At 39.8% G+C, this 16,559-nt stretch overlaps 1 protein-coding gene across 2 annotated transcripts in view; it reads left to right on the top strand.

Annotated features, from left to right (window-relative positions):
* Positions 1-16,277, top strand: part of PTCHD4 (patched domain containing 4) — a 125,456-nt gene extending 109,179 nt beyond the window's left edge. For both annotated transcript variants that reach the window (XM_077811534.1, XM_077811533.1), the window contains exon 3: positions 14,644-16,277. In XM_077811534.1, the coding sequence (XP_077667660.1) occupies positions 14,644-16,277 (1,634 nt within the window). The remainder of the gene's footprint in view (positions 1-14,643) is intronic.
* Positions 16,278-16,559: the final 282 nt, after the last annotated feature.

Below are 16,559 nucleotides of genomic sequence, written 5' to 3'. Positions count from 1 at the left end.
AAAAATAGGTCTACAATAAGGGTCCCTGATTTCAAAAGGGCAACCTTTACAAATTTAAGAGAATTAGTTAGGGAAGTTGACTAGACTGAAGAACTCAAGAATCTGAACGTGGAGGAGGCTTTGAATTATTTTAAGTCCAAGTTGCAGAAACAATCTGAACCCTGCATCACAAGCAAGGAGAAAAAATTGTAGGGAAAGGTTGCAGAGAAAATGGGGAAAAAATGATCTGGGAAACTACAGGCCTGTTAGTTTGACCTCAGTTGTATGCAAGGTCTTGAAACTAATCTTGAAAGAGTACTTAAAGGTATAAGGTTAAATTGTAATTGGAATGAAACACATCATGGTTTTACAAAAGGTAGATCATGCCAGACCAAACTGATCTTTTTCTTTGAGAAGATAACTGATTCTCTAGATAAAGGAAATGCAGTAGATCTAATCTAGCTGGATTTCAGTAAAGCTTTTGATACAGTGCCAGATGGGAAATCATTAGTTAAACTGGAGAAGATGGGGATTAACATGAGAATGGAAGACTAAAGGGGAGAGTATAATGGGTCATATTGAAAGGTGAAGTGTCATGCTAGAGGGAGGTTATTAGAGGAGTTCCTCAAGGATTGGCCTTGGGACAGATTTTATTTAACATTTTAATGATGTTGGCACAAAAAGTGGGAGTGTGCTAATAAAATCTATATGATAAAAGTTGGAAGGTATTGCTAATATGGAGCAGGACTGAAATATTATAGAAGATGTTGATGACCTTGTAAACTCGAGTAATAGAAATGGGATGAAATTTAATCGTGGAAAGTGCAAGGTGATGCATTTAGGGACTAAGAACAAGAGATTTTGCTATACGTGGGGCATTTACCAGTTGGAAGCAACGAAAGAGGAGAAAGACTATTGGTCGATCACAGGATGACTATGAGTTGCCATTGAGATGCAGCTGGGGAAAAGGTAATGAAATCCTAGGATGTATCAGGCGCGGTATTTCCAGTAGTGATAGGAAGTTTTATTACCATTGTACAGGGCATTGGTGAGACCGCATTTAGAATGTTGTGTGTAGTTCTGGTTTCCCATGCTTAAGATGAATGCAAACTGGAACAGGTGAACAGAAGGGCTACTGGGATAATCAGAGGAATGGAGAACTTGCCTTATGAGAGGAGACTTAAGGAGCTTGGCTTGTTTAACCTAACAAAATGAAGGCCAAGGGGAGATATGATAGATCTATATAAATACATTAGAAGGACAAACAGGGATGCAGAGGAGTTATTTATGTTAAGGGTCAATGTTGGCACAAGAACAAATGGGTACAAAATGGCCATCAACAAGTTTAGGCTTGAAATTAGATAATGGTTTCTAACCATCAGAAGAGTGAAGTTCTAGGACAGCCTTCCAAGGGGAGTAATGGGGGAAAACAAACCTAACTTGTTTCAAGACTGAGCTTGATACATTTATGAAGGGGACAGTATGACGAGGATGCCTACAATGGCATATAGCCCATCTGCATCTGCAAACATTTCCAATGGCAGGAGATGGGACACTAGATGAGGAGAGCTCTGAATTACTACAGAAAATTCTTTACCAGGTGTCTGGGTGATGGGTCTCAGCACATGCGAAGGGTCTAACTGCCATATTTGGGATTGGGAAGTAATTTTCCCTTAGGTCAGATTGGCAGATACCTTGGGGGCAGAGGGGTTGCCTTCCTCTGCAACTTGGGACATGGGTCACTTGCTGGTTTTAACTAGAGTAAATGGCGGATCTCTGTAACTTGAAGTCTTTAAATCAAGATTTGTGGAGTAACTCAGCCAGAGGTTATGGACTTACTGCAGGATTAGGTGGGTGAGGTTCTGTGGCCTGCCATGTGCAGGAGGCCAGACCAGATGATCATGATGGTCCCTTCTGGCCATAAAGTGTATGAGCCTATGAGTCCATCAATTTCCTTATTCCCCTCATTTTTTTTCATTGTACAGGGTTTTTTACAGGGAAAAATCTCCTGCTTGACAGTTTCTTTAAATGGAAGAAAGAGATGAGCCTGAATCAAAATTCCAGACCCAAACATCCTCAAATATTACAAGCCCAAGCAAAAATCAATTGTTCAGCTTGCAAAACTGTCAGTATTTTTTAATATTATTTAAACCTAAAGCTTCGCCTATGCTAGAAAACTATACTTTTTTAATGATACCAGCACCTCCAGTGGGAACACAGTTATATCAATATAAAGATGTTTTATATTGACATAGCTATTCCTGTACAGGAAGGGCAATAAGCTATACTGCTATAAGGCACCTTTATATTGGTATAATACATCCACACTAGGTTTGTACCAGTATATTATGTCAGTAAAAAGTCACACCTCTAACCAAAATAGTTATACTGGTCCAAAACGTGTGTGTAAACCAGCCCTTAGGAATCTCTATTGCAGGTTGTTGTGAAACACAGAGCAACAGAGACAGGGTTCCCACTCCAATCCTTATTCCTTCATTTCCCCCCCCCGCCAGCTTATGTTTCTCAGAAGGAAAGGACACATTCAAAATAAAATGTAAGAATGGTGGACAACTCATCAGACTGACACTGCCCTAACGCACTGCCCTAACGAGGGAGGCCACAGAGAAAATGGAAGCAGTTTTCAGATGCTATTAGAATGCTGCCAAAAACTTAATTATCTCCTGTTGGTACACACTGCTAATGGTCAGGTTTCATTCATATTAATAAGCTATCAATAAGCTGTTAAATGCTGCTAACTGCAGCGTGTGTGTGGCGTGGGGAAGGGCTGGTGATTTTCAAGGTTTACACAAGCCAACACAGCTCATGGTTATAAAGCCAACACCGCACATGACTGAAATCCATGGGAGTTTTGCCCTGCATATATGCTAAACTAGCCCGTTTTATGCAACTGATATTATATAGGAGGATTTGATCAAGCTGCGTGATGAGTCCAGGGGACTGAACATGGGACTACTCTCCAGGAAGGAACTCCTCAATATAATTCCAAGCTCTGCACCAGGCACACTCAACAGTCATCTGGAGATTATTTAGGGTTGTGTAGTGAAAGAGGCTCTTACTTGTACGACCCCTGCCTCATTCGTTGCAGAAGCTGGAAGATGTGTAATGTATGGGGCACAGGCTTGCAAAAAGAGATAGGATGGTCTCATGGCTAAGATTCTATCCACGCCTCTGCCATAGAGTTCCTGTGTGATGCTGGGCAAGTCACTTAAATCAAAATGTTCCCACGGGGTCACTAGTTGTGTCTTTCTCATTTTCTGGGTGCCCAGGGTGAGACACCTGAGGTCTGATTTGCAGCAGGGTTGAGCACTCAAAGCTGCAGCTGAAGTAGATTGGCGCTGTGCTTTGAGCATATCAAGTGCTATAAAAATGCTAATTACTCTGGAAAATAACAGCATAGATGTCTCAAGTTGGGTTCCCAGAATTAGTGGATATTTGACAATTTTAGCCTTAATCTCTCAGTGCCTCAGTTCCCATGCTGTAAAATGGGGAGGATCATATTACTTAATCTCACAGGAATATTGTGAAGATAAACTCGTTGATGTATGCAATGCACACAGACTCCGTGGTGAGACCACCTTAGAATCACCAAGGGGACTATTAATAATTCTGTGTCGAGTGCAGGATTTGAACGGTGTGCAATAAATAACACTTAGGGCCACACATTGAATGAGGAGGATACTCATAAAACTTCCATTAAAAATACATTACTAAAGTTGCTAATCAAGCGTTCAGAAGTTAGGAAATGCCAGACTTAAGGTTGTCTGTATGACCTTAATTCTGGCATTTTGCATATGCATTATGATACAGTCTTTAATAACATGATCACATATTATTTTTCCATAGGATGCCTGCCTCCTTCAGACATCCATCCCAACCTTCCCACTCAGCTAGTTGTCCCAGTCCCCCATCCCCTTGACTACTTGTGCTATCTGTAATGCACGGTACTATGACACTTTGAGACCCATCAAGGTGAAATCTTCAGTATACCATGCATAATACATTATTATGATTATTTATGTACATGTGTTTTAGTGAGGCATAATGGTCTAGTGGAGTGGGGACTGAACTGAGCGGTGTTCTAGTCCTGACTCTGCTATGGGGAGAGTGTCTTTGACTCAGTTTCCCTTCTTTTCCTTTGTCTGTCTTGTCAATTTAGAACTCTTCAAGTCAAGGACTGCCTGTTGCTTTACATATATACAGCCCTTAGCACAATGGGTCCCTGATGGTGGTTGCCTATAGGCACTCCCATAATACAAATAATCATTTAAAACTTCAAAAACTATTACCTCACTTTCCAGGCTGCCCAGAAAAGCTCACCTACTCTGGGGTGCACTCAGTGGTGGAGCCAGGTTTTGCATTGGAGGGTGGTGGGGGATGATGGGTCATTGGTTGTGAGCTGGAGAGCAAGCCCACCCCACACTAAGCCGGCAGTGGCAGCTCCTGCCTCATGGGGCTGGACCCAGCTCTCTACTCCGAGCATTGCAACTTGTCATATGGGGTCACAGGGGGGAGTGGTTTTACTTCAGGATAGATATCTCAGTGTGAAACAAGGCACTGGAGATTTTACATCAGTGTCGCTACCTGAGGTGGACTCCAGGTGAGGGGTATGAGGTTGATTTGACTAGCTGGATCAAGGGAGTAACAACTACTGGTGCCCTGTGTCCAGTAGGATTTTACATTGAGAGAGCTATCTTGAACTGGCCATCTCATTGTAAGAACACACCAATTTTATGCACCAAAGACAGCCTTCATTAGACTAGTTGGTATATTATGAAAGCCACAAAAACAAGATGATTATAGAGTCATAGGGCCAGATCCTCAGCTGGTATATATCAGCATGGCTCCATTGATCTCCAGGGTGGTATGCTGATTTACACCAGCTGAGGATCTGGCTCATAGAAGTCAGAGCTGGAAACCTAGCTCCCTGCCAATGGGAGATTGTTCCCTACAACGCTTTATCAGTCTAGCTTTAAATTATTCAAGCAATGGGATAACCACAGCCTCCCGAGGGAGACTATTTCACAGACTAATGGATCTCATTACTGGAAAGTTTAATCTGAATAGCAGTTAACATTTCCCTTAATTTTATCCCATTGCTCCTAGTTATACCCTTCCTCTTTGGATACCTCTAAACCAGTGGTTCTCAACCTTTCCAGACTACTGTGCCCCTTTCAGGAGTCTGATTTGTCTTGCATACCACAAGTTTCACCTCACTTAAAAACTACTTGTTTACAAAACCAGATATAAAAATACACAAGTGTCACAGCACACTGTTACTGACAAATTGCTGACTTGCTCATTTTTACCATATAATTATACAATAAATCAATTGGAATATGAATATTGTACTTACATTTCAGTGTCTAATATATAGAGCAGTATAAAAAGTCATTGTCTCTATGAAATTTTAGTTTGTACTGACTTTGCTAGTGCTTTTTATGTAGCCTGTTGTAAAGCTAGGCAAATATCTAGTTGATGTACCTTGTGGAAGACCTCTGTGTACCCCTAGGCATTTGCATACCCCTGGTTGAGAACTACTGCTCTAAACAGTTCTTCCCCTTCCATTGTGAATACATCCTTCAAAAATGTATGGACTGTTCTCCTTCCTGTCACACCCACAAATATCTGAGTCATCCTTCAGCCAAGCTCTACAGACTTGCTCCTTTTAATCTCTCCGCCTGCCCCTTGATAATTTTTGTTGCTTTTCTTTGAATACCACAAATTTTCCTACCGCCTCCTAGAACTGAAGAACAGTAAATAGCCAAACTCACTGCTTCAATTATGATCAGAGTTTATAGATTGCATCACATTATTTTACATGGACTAACCAATTTGATACTAAAATGCTTCCATTTCCTGTGACCCCATTGGTAATCTCAAATTCCCAATCTTCCTCCTGATCTTTCTAGTCATAGATCCATTTTGTACCTAGCAGCTTCAGTCTTCTAATCAGCTTCACAAATCTGTCCAGTGGTATTGGCATAAATGAATAAATAATTAATTCATTAGTAATTTGATCTAAATTCATCTCAGGTTTCTTTATGTGTCACTTAAAGCTGCATCATCTGATGACAATTTCTGTTTGTATAATCTCTATTTACAAAGTTAATCTAGAGGCATAGATAAAAAGAAAAAAAGGATTTTAATCATTGCTAAGGCACAGCAGAAAAATAAGTGGTATTCGGGGATATATACAGTTTTCAAGCTGTATGTATTAATTCAAACGTAAATCACATGACAAGGTAATTGTTAAACAAATCCATCTGCATCTGTACTCTACATTTCGATCTACTCCAACTCAGAGTGGTTTTTATGATTAGGTATTTTAGTACTCATTGAACAAAGAAAGAAAGAACATCCAAAATCTGTGAGGTTGCAAAATGTGACTTTAAAACAAAAAGTGCCAGGCTAACCTTGAATACAGAAAAATGCCAGCATGGTTCTGTTAGTAACACATTCTCTGCAGGGTCATTGGTTCAAATCCAGCGCTAAAGCCTGATCTCATACCCAATGCCAATGGCAGTGCAGTTCCAAAAAGTGGTTGTAGATGCTATAACTAGGGAAAGATTTGAAATCGAAGTTGCTAAATTATCGTCTAGAGTCTTGTGCTACCTGCAAAGACATAAAGATTTTGTACACTTTGATTCCTTGCATGCTTTTCCCATTCAAGCCTTGGCTGGGTTTGACTTTGAAGATTTTGATTTAACATTTGCTTTTTAACATCTACAGTAAATATTTCAACTGTTTTTAATATGACATGGCTACCTTTATTCATTATAAGAACAGGAGTATTTGTGGCACCTTAGAGATGAACAAATTTATTTGAGCATAAGCTTTCGTGGGCTACAGCCCATTTCATCGGATGCATAGAATGGAACATATAGTAAGAAGATATGTATATATACATACAGAGAACACGAAAAGGTGGAAGTAGCCATACAAACTGTAAGAGACTAATTAATTAAGATGAGCTATTATCAGCAGGAGAAAAACAACTTTTGTAGTGATAATCAAGATGGCCCATTTAGACAGTTGACAGGAAGGTGTGAGGATACTTAACATGGGGAAATAGATTCAATATGTGTAATGACCCAGCCACTCCCAGTCTCAAACGTATTATTGCTATTATTATTCAATCAGGATCAAGGCCCCATTGTGTTATCTCTGTGCAGATACAGATATAAGCAGTCCTTCCCCTGGCGGGCACACAGTCTGAGAAACACAAACAAATGGAAGGTTGGGGGCACGGCTGTAACACCGAAGCAAATGGACATGGTGGTGATTGGCATCGTTTTCTTAGTCACACGTTTTGTAGTTGGTTGTTTTTGTTGTTGCTATTTTTAATTGGCAGTAAAACCAGGATGGAGGGACTGGCAAGAAAAGGGAGCTGGTGAAAGTAAGAGAGCAGGAAATGGGAAGAAGGGGAAGAGTGACACTCACTGCTTGTCACCTGCCTTACTGATATATCTGGCAGTGTGAGGGGGTGTAATTTACATACCAGGGATCCGTAGGTAGGTGAAAGTAAAATTAGCATGAGGGCTCTTTTAACTTACATCTTCTTCCAGCTCCTCAGTGTGGGAGCTCAGCCTTCCTTACACAGTGGTAGACTGGGTTTAAATAAGTTTAATGGAAACTGAGAGTAGGCTCTTTGGAAGTATTCACTGTTGATCTGACTCTGTAATAGTGAAATTCCCAACGACAGCAGAGCAATTGTGAAAATCTCACCCTCAAGTGAGTGTAAGGGGGAGTCTAGCTTACTCCATCTTCTGAATTTGGCCCAAGGACTAAAACTTGAATTGCTCATGGTATCTCTATCAGTGAAGAACTCCTAAAATGCAGTGAAGAGACCAGCATGATTTTGGGCCCCTCCATGGCTCTGAGGGGTATTTAAAAGACCTCAGGAAACATCAACACTAATAGAAATAAATGCAAACATTTAAAACAAAGATGACAACACTAGCCCTACTGCTCACCTCTGTCAGAGAGTGCAAAGCAATTCATTCCAGGATTTTTTCTAATTGGGGTTCACATGGGAAGTGGAATACAATGCAGGAGCTGGAAACCATCCATTCAGGCATGCAAAATATCATTAGGCTGGCACAGGTATGTTAAGGCAGAGAAAAACCTTTTAGGCACAAATGTGTTCAGGGTGGGGGGTTTTTTGCTCAAAGTGCTAAACTATAGAAAAACCAATGTCCTGAGACAGATTTCCCTGCAGGGCCACTTCAGTAAAGATGTGCAGTTCTGCTGGATGATATTTCACTACGCTTCATTTAACATTCCTGCTATAGAAGCCAGCTTTTTTAACTAGCCATTTTATTATTAGAGGGATGTGTGACTTAAAAGAGCAATTCTGTACTGCATACTTTTCAAGAAAGAGAGACACAGCAGGGTACAAGCACCTTTCTCAGTGTATCTGTATAAATCCAATCAGCATTAGTGGGTGTTATCCTACACGCAATGCCATCAAGAGGGCAATGCACCTGCAAGTCTATTTCATCGTATTTTTAAAGTATTGCATATATTCAGTCCTGAAAGTGTCACAAAGGCCCCATTCCTCAAAAGCTGCTAAATTCCACTGAAACCCAAGGACATTAAGAGACTAAATACCTTTGAGGATCTGGAGCAATCTCAAATGAGAGAAAGGAAAGTGTCCATAGTGTGATGATGATTTCAGCAGGGTGCTGTCATTGGGCTTCTGGCTGGATTTTACATATTGTCGCGTATGATTCCAGGTGTGTGTGTGGTTCGAAATGTCTCCTTCATTACGTTCATAAAACGGAGGTGTTTTACTGCACTCGCTAGTGGGTGTTTCCAGTGCGGGGCACAGGATCCCTCTTTAGAGAGGAAGGCTGAGCTTGTGATTAAAGCACTTCACTATGGCTCTAGGAGAACCAGGTTCAATTCCTCACTCTTCCGCATATTGTGGTTCACAGCTACTGCTGCCTTTGTGACCTTGCCCCAGTCACTTCACATTCCAATGGGCTTCAGTTTCCCAACTGTAAAATGGGGGTGGGGTAATAGAAATGTTTCCATTCGCCCACCTTCATTTTTCATTCATAGTCTAAGGTCAGGGACTGTCTTTTACTATGCGTTTGTACGGTGCTTAGCATTGTAAGGCCCCAGTCTCACACTACTACTATATAATATATGTCATATGTCACCTGTCCTGTAGCTACTCTATGGCAGAGTGGGTTTGGGGCTTTGTTCCCATCAATGCCTCTTTCTCACTGTATGACTTGAGGCAAAGGTTAAGTGACTTGCCTGAGTATCCCCACGTGTAAAATGAGGATACTAATACTTATCCAACCGGAGGGTCTAAGGGGCTTACAGGATTTATATTTGCAAAGCATTATAGAGCTGAAAATTGCTATTATAAGTACAAAATTCTTCTTATCAGATGAAAACCCTGGACATGTCTGCTGAGAGGTGTTATGACCTATGCAGAAATGTATTCAAGAGCTGTGTCTGTGCGACTGCTTAAACAGAGGGAAATGGTCTTAAATGCTGCAAATGTAAAAGAATGATTAGCCACTTAGCAATCAGTTGACACCTGAGGCTCTGTGAATTGCATAGTTTCCGGAAAAGGAGTATTAAAAGGATGCACAATGTAGAAAACATTCCCCTCCCCACCCCCGCCCAGGCAGAACTGGGATAGAATCACTGGAATGGGGATAGGTAGTGGAGAGGATTGTATAGTAAAGTGAGCCCTTAAAGGCAGGTCTATACAAGTAACTTTTGCTGGTATAGCTTCTTCTATAGTATGTAGGGGGAAAAGTGGTATGATCATGAGGGATTTCAATATGAATACCATATGCTGGATGTCTCATGTACTAAAACATCATTGGAATTTCAAAATATGATAGATGACAATTTCCTAACTCAAAAAGTATTGCAGCCAACACTGTGGGATTCTATATTAGACCTTGTCTTGACAGATAAAGAGGAACTGATCACATAACTAAAATGTAATCGTACCTTAAGTCCAAGTGATCAGGATTTTATCATATTTATAATGTGCAAAGAGAATATAGTTCGGACCACTGAAATATATATGTTAACAGGGCCAGTGTCACAAAACAAAAGAAAATATGAGCCAAAGAAGCTGAGAGGAAGAATTTAAGAAGAAAAATGTGATGCCCCAAATATGTGATGCCCCAAAAGCCACAACTGAAGAAGAAAGGCATACCTGGTTTAGAGAGGAAGTGAAGGTAACTATAAAATATACAGAAAAGAAATGGAAGAAAGGGGAAGTTGATAGTAATGAATATAAATTAGAAGCAAAGGGACACAAGGCGAAATCTATGGGCAGCAGATTTAAGGACAATACGATTGAGTTTCTAAAGTATATTAGGAACAAAAAGAATGACAACAATGATATTAGTTTATTACTAGATAGAAATGGCAGAATTATCAATAATAATGTATAAAAGATAGGAACCGGAGTGTTCAATAAATATTTCTGTTCTGTATTTGGGGAAAAAAACAATGATGTAGTCAAATCATATGATAATACTCTTTCCATTCCACTGGTATGTCAGGAGAATGTTAAATAGAAGCTACTAAAGTTAGACATTTTAAAATTAGCAAGTCCAGATAACTTGCATCCAAGAGTTTCAAAACAGCTGACTGAGGAGCTTGCTGGACCAATAATATTGATTTTCAATAAAACTTGGAACCCTAAGGAAGTCCCAGAAAACTTGAAGAAAGATAAATTTGCCCATGTTTCAAAAGGGTAAACAAGATGACCTGGGTAATTATAGTCCTGTAAGTCTGGCATTGATCCCGGACAAGATAATGGAGCAGCTGATATGTGATTCAATTAATAAAGAATCAAAGGATGGTAATTTAGTTAATGCCAGTCACCATGAGTTTATGGAAAATATATCCTGTCAGCCTAACTATATCTTTTTATTATGAGGTTACAAGTTTGGTTGATAAAGGTAATAGTGTTGATGTAATACACGTAGACTCCTGTAAGGCATTTGACTTGGTGCCACATGACATGTTTATTAAAAAAACTAAAAAGATTTAAAATTAACATGCCATACATTAAATGGAGTAAAAACTGACTAACTGTTAGGGCTCAAAATGAAATGGCAAACCGGGAATCATCATGAGATGGATGTTTTTCTAGTGGGGTCCCATAGGGATTGGATGTTGGCTACTGAACATTTTTTCTATGACACAGAAGATAAGATAAAATCATCACTGATAAACTTTGCAGATGACACAAAAAATGGGGGGGAGCGGTAAATAAGGAAGAGGACAGGTCACTGATAGAGAGTGATCGGGATTGCTTGGTAAACTGGGCTCAAGCAAACAATATGCATTTTAACATAGCTAAAAGCACATGTATACTTCTTGGAACAAAGAATATAGGTCACACATATACGATGGGGGATTCAATCCAGAGAAGAATTGACTCTGAAAAAGGTTTGCTGGTTGTTTTCACACAAAACAACAAAATGTTTGCTCTAACAAAGATCTTAGTTCTCACGCACTCATTTGCCTCCTAGCTCTGCTATGTCACCTGATGAGAAGTCAAGCTTCATTTATCCATCTCATAAAGTATAGATCAGTTGAGCAGCGAGAAAGCAATAAGAACCGGAATAGTCCAAAGTATGTGTTGCAGAAAATGATAGTTGCTAGATAGCATATGGGAAATAAAATTAGCATATTCAGTCATCAGGAAAATAGCAGAAATCAAGTACCAAAGATAAGGGGGTAAAGGTAGTCGTGAGGCAGGGAAAAACATGTGGGATGTCCCACCCAGGCTCCCAAGTTCCCAGCAATTTATGTCCCTCTCCCTCAGCTCCTCTGTTACCCTTGATTCCCCCAAGCCTTTGCACTGCTTCTGAGGGGGTGTGGGAAATATGGTTCTGTATTGTAGTTTAAATGAATTATTACTCAGAGTTCCGTATTAATTTGCCTAGTAAGGAATCTATTTGTCAAAAAGCATTTCTTGAATTTTTGTTGTTGTCTGTATTGTTACAGACATACCTGCTGATGGGTATTGTGAAATAAATTACCAAAAATAATTGAAACTGGTGTGATTATTCTGTGTTATTCTGACAAAGAAAATATGCAGAATTTTAAAATATCGTGCACAGGATTTTTAATTCCCCAGGAATGTTGTGTGATAATGTGCAATAAGTAGCCTGCGACTTTGACCTGGCTCATCATGAACTTACCCAGGAATGTAAAAGTCACCAGTTATCAAAATTAAGTTAACAGGAGTGGAGCATTTCGATTAAGATTTTTTGTTAACTAGAAAATTTCTGTGAGGCCAAATGTTTACATATCGCTGGGGGACACTGATTTACAGTGCACCCCAGTAAAACAGGGAACATTCACAGCACCTGACATTTTATGCTGTAATTTTCCCTGCCCGGAACAGCTGTCAAGAGTCTGCTTTTGGCACCAGAAGTAGTGTGTGGATAAGAAAAAAGTAAATAAAAATATAAACCCAACAGACTTTTCAGCACACTTCGTTATCCAGTCACCAACTGCGGGTCTCCCTATCATCGTGTTTCTGATACAATTACAAGGGCTTTTTCTCCTGTCTTGCTGTTTATAATTCCTTTGCTATGCTCAGTGAATATATATATATATATATATATATCAACATTCTATTTCTACTGGTTTCCAATTTCCACCTTTCTTCTCTGTCCAGTGGTATGTCTGCTTCCGTGGTCTGCAATTCTCTTTAGTCTACTGATTCAAAGCCCCATAAATTCAATGACAGACTTTCCATTGACATCAGCAGACACTGGCTTAGGGCTTTGATGTAAGATAGTTTAGAACATGGCTTCTCAACTGGGAGTGGGGCGAGTCATAACAGAGTTGCAACTACCATCCCTTTCTTTATGACTAGTTGTAAGAGAGTCCCAAAATATTTATGTGCTGTAACAGGAGGCCAAATTATGGAAAAGGTGCGGCATCACTGGTTTAGCACTTAGCAAACACTTGAACCAATCAAAAAATGTTCATCTAAATCTTAGTTCAAAGAAAAGTGGCTTTTTGACCAAAGTGAATGTTTTTTGCTGAATAATCACTAAAATAGCACAACAATGCTGTGAAACCAATGTTTTGTGAGATCAGAACATGGCTCATTCATTATTTTAGGGTTTTTTCAGACTCAAGGAGACCATATGGGTTACATTCTATTCTATATAATTTCTTACACTGCTTTCATAACCATAATATCTGAGCACCTTCCAGCGGTGCATTATGCTACAATTACACATTTGTCACATGTGATTCATTCTCTCTCTCCTGCTCTCCCCAAAGGACAATTGTGTGTGCAGTGGACTGTTTTGTTTTCGTAGCACTTTGATTTTGTCTGTGTTGTTATTTTTCTAACACACTGCTGTATGTTTATGTGAGAGAAGGCTGGTTGAAGAAGTCCACCTTGCACTTGGAGTAGGTGGTGAGGTTTGTGATAGTCCTCAGTACTGGTGGGAGTTAATTCCACAGTCTCAAAATGGCACATTCAATTTGTGTGTGGAAGTTTCTCTTCACTACAGTGACAGCTAAAGATTTAGGGCTGGTCAAAAATTTTCCATCAAAATTGTTTTCAGCAGAATATTGAGTTTTTGATTGAACTAAAATGTTCACAATAAGTGTCTGCTTTCCCCCCAAAATGTTAATTAATTCTGGAAAACCAAAAGCTCCAAAATTGACATTTTATTTCAGACATTCTCTGGAATTTTTATCACTTTTCATCCAAAAAAGAAAAAGAAAAGAAAAGAAACCATTTGCATTCAGGTTTTTGCTTTTTTGAACAAAATGTTGACAATTTCCACAGAGAAAAAAAACTTTTTCTAACCTGATTCACTAAAGATGTCATTTAAAAACAATAATTAAATCTTAGCCAAACAATTTGTGCCAAAATTTGATAGCTGGGGAATCCCAGAACTCTGACTATATTCAGTAACCAAGGTTGCCAGGAGCACAGCTGGAATGACCTTCCATGTTCAATACAAAATGTACCCCAAAATGCATCCCATGATTAAACAATAAATAAGAACCTGTTCTTGTGAGGTTTGGAGCACCTCCTACTGTGTGCTGAGTGCTCTCAGCTCCCTTGGGAACTGAGGGCACTCATTACCTGACAGGGTCAGTCCCTAATAGCAGAGAGAGAGAGAGAGAGAGAGAGAGAAAGAAAGAAGTGTAGACAAGGAGAAAATGTATGTGCATGTATATATATATATATAATTATTTGAAAAAACATTTTTAAGCTCTGACACTTCAAGATAGGCAACCTAAATCCATATTTAGACAGCTAAACAATTCACTTTGTTTTGAGCCCAAATCTTTGCATTCTCTGCAAAGGACATTGGATCAGCTCCTATCTTCTTTGCATTCTCTGCAAAGGGCATTGGATCAGCTCCTATCTGAGGTGCTGGGCAAGCAGCCCCTCTGAATATCAGACAGCTTATTTAGGTACCTAACTATGATTAAAGTGTCTAACTTTGGACCTACAGATCTGAAAATTTTATTTGTATTTAACTAGTAAAATGATACAAATGTTTTTTTAAAAGTCTGTTTAATAAAACGTAGTTGCCAAAAGTTCACATGAACGTTGCAGAATGAAAAGTGGAACCCTGTGTTTATACGTTGTTATTGTTATTGTTTTAGGTCATGGAACCAAGGGAGTGTTTGAACTTCTTTCAGGATGGCGCAGAACCAGAGAGAACCTTCCATTCAAGGATAGGGTAGCAGATACCTATTCCGATGTCATGGTCTCCTATACAATGACGAGTTCCTTGTATTTCATAGCCTTTGGCATGGGTGCCAGTCCTTTCACCAACATCGAGGCTGTGAAAGTTTTCTGCCAGAACATGTGCATCTCCATCCTGTTGAACTACTTCTATATCTTCTCCTTCTTTGGCTCTTGCTTGGTCTTTGCTGGGCAGTTGGAGCAGAACCGTTACCACAGTATCTTCTGTTGTAAAATCCCTTCAGCAGAATACCTGGAAAGGAAACCTATGTGGTTCCAAACCATGATGAGCGATGGCCATCAGCACACTTCTCATCATGAGACTGACCCCTACCAGAATCACTTCATCCAGCATTTCCTACGAGAGCATTACAATGAATGGATTACTAACATCTACGTCAAGCCATTTGTGGTGATACTGTATCTCATTTATGCCTCTTTCTCCTTTATGGGGTGCTTACAAATCAGTGAGGGGGCCAACATCATCAACCTCCTAGCCAGTGAGTCTCCAAGCGTCTCCTATGCCCTCATTCAGCAGAAGTATTTCAGCAACTACAGTCCTGTGATAGGATTCTACATCTATGAACCTCTTGAATATTGGAATGGCACTGTGCAAGAAGACTTAAAAACACTGAGCCATGGTTTCAATACAGTGTCCTGGATTGAACAATACTATCAGTACCTGAGAGTTGGCAACATCAGCACTACCAACAAAAGTGACTTTATCAGCATCCTCCAGAGCTCCTTTTTAAAAAAATCCGAATTCCAGCACTTCAAAAATGACATAATTTTCTCCAAGGCTGGAGACGAGAACAACATCATTGCTTCCCGCATGTATCTGGTGGCCAGGACTAGTGAAAACACACAAACGGAGGTGGTGGAATTGCTGGAGAAGTTAAGGCCACTATCTCTAATACAGAGCATCAAATTCATCGTGTTCAATCCTACCTTTGTTTTCATGGACCACTATGGTTTATCAGTAACTATGCCTGTCCTGATTTCTGGCTTCGGCATCCTGCTGGTGTTAATACTGACCTTTTTCCTGGTTATTCATCCTTTGGGAAACTTCTGGTTAATTCTCAGTGTCACCTCAATAGAGTTGGGTGTCCTAGGCTTGATGACTTTATGGAATGTAGACATGGATTGTATTTCTATACTGTGCCTTATCTACACTTTGAATTTTGCCATAGATCACTGTGCACCCCTGCTTTACACATTTGTACTAGCAACTGAGCACACCCGAACTCAGTGTATAAAAAACTCCCTCCAAGAGCACGGGACAGCCATTTTGCAAAATGTTACTTCTTTTCTTATTGGGTTGGTCCCCATTCTCTTTGTGCCTTCAAACTTGACCTTCACACTGTTCAAATGCTTGCTGCTCACCAGCAGTTGCACACTACTGCACTGTTTTGTTATTTTACCCGTCTTCCTAACTTTTTTCCCACCCTCCAAAAAGCACCACAAGAAAAAGAAACGGGCCAAAAGGAAGGAGCGGGAAGAGATTGAATGCATAGAAATTCAGGAGAATCCTGATCATGTAACAGCAGTCTGAAAGGCTTAGAAAAAAATAATACAGATAGCGATATATTACAAAGCGTTGCACAGAGATGCAGGGAAAGTAGAGAAAAGATCTCAGCTGCTTGCGCTGGCCAGGTGTAACAAGGAAAACGAAGACCAAGAAGGGGTATTTCATGACACATCAAGGTGAACTCGTTTAAACAAACTAACAAAAGTGAAAATAATCTAAAAAAATGTCTTTGAATTCTCATTCTCCACTAAGGAAGAGTCTATGGGCCTTCAAATGGTCTTGAATTTAAAACTCTATCTCTAAATG

The sequence above is a fragment of the Eretmochelys imbricata genome, chromosome 3 (genome assembly GCF_965152235.1).
Source record: "Eretmochelys imbricata isolate rEreImb1 chromosome 3, rEreImb1.hap1, whole genome shotgun sequence".
NCBI lineage: Eukaryota > Metazoa > Chordata > Testudines > Cheloniidae > Eretmochelys > Eretmochelys imbricata.
This window is presented reverse-complemented; position numbering and strand designations above follow the sequence as displayed.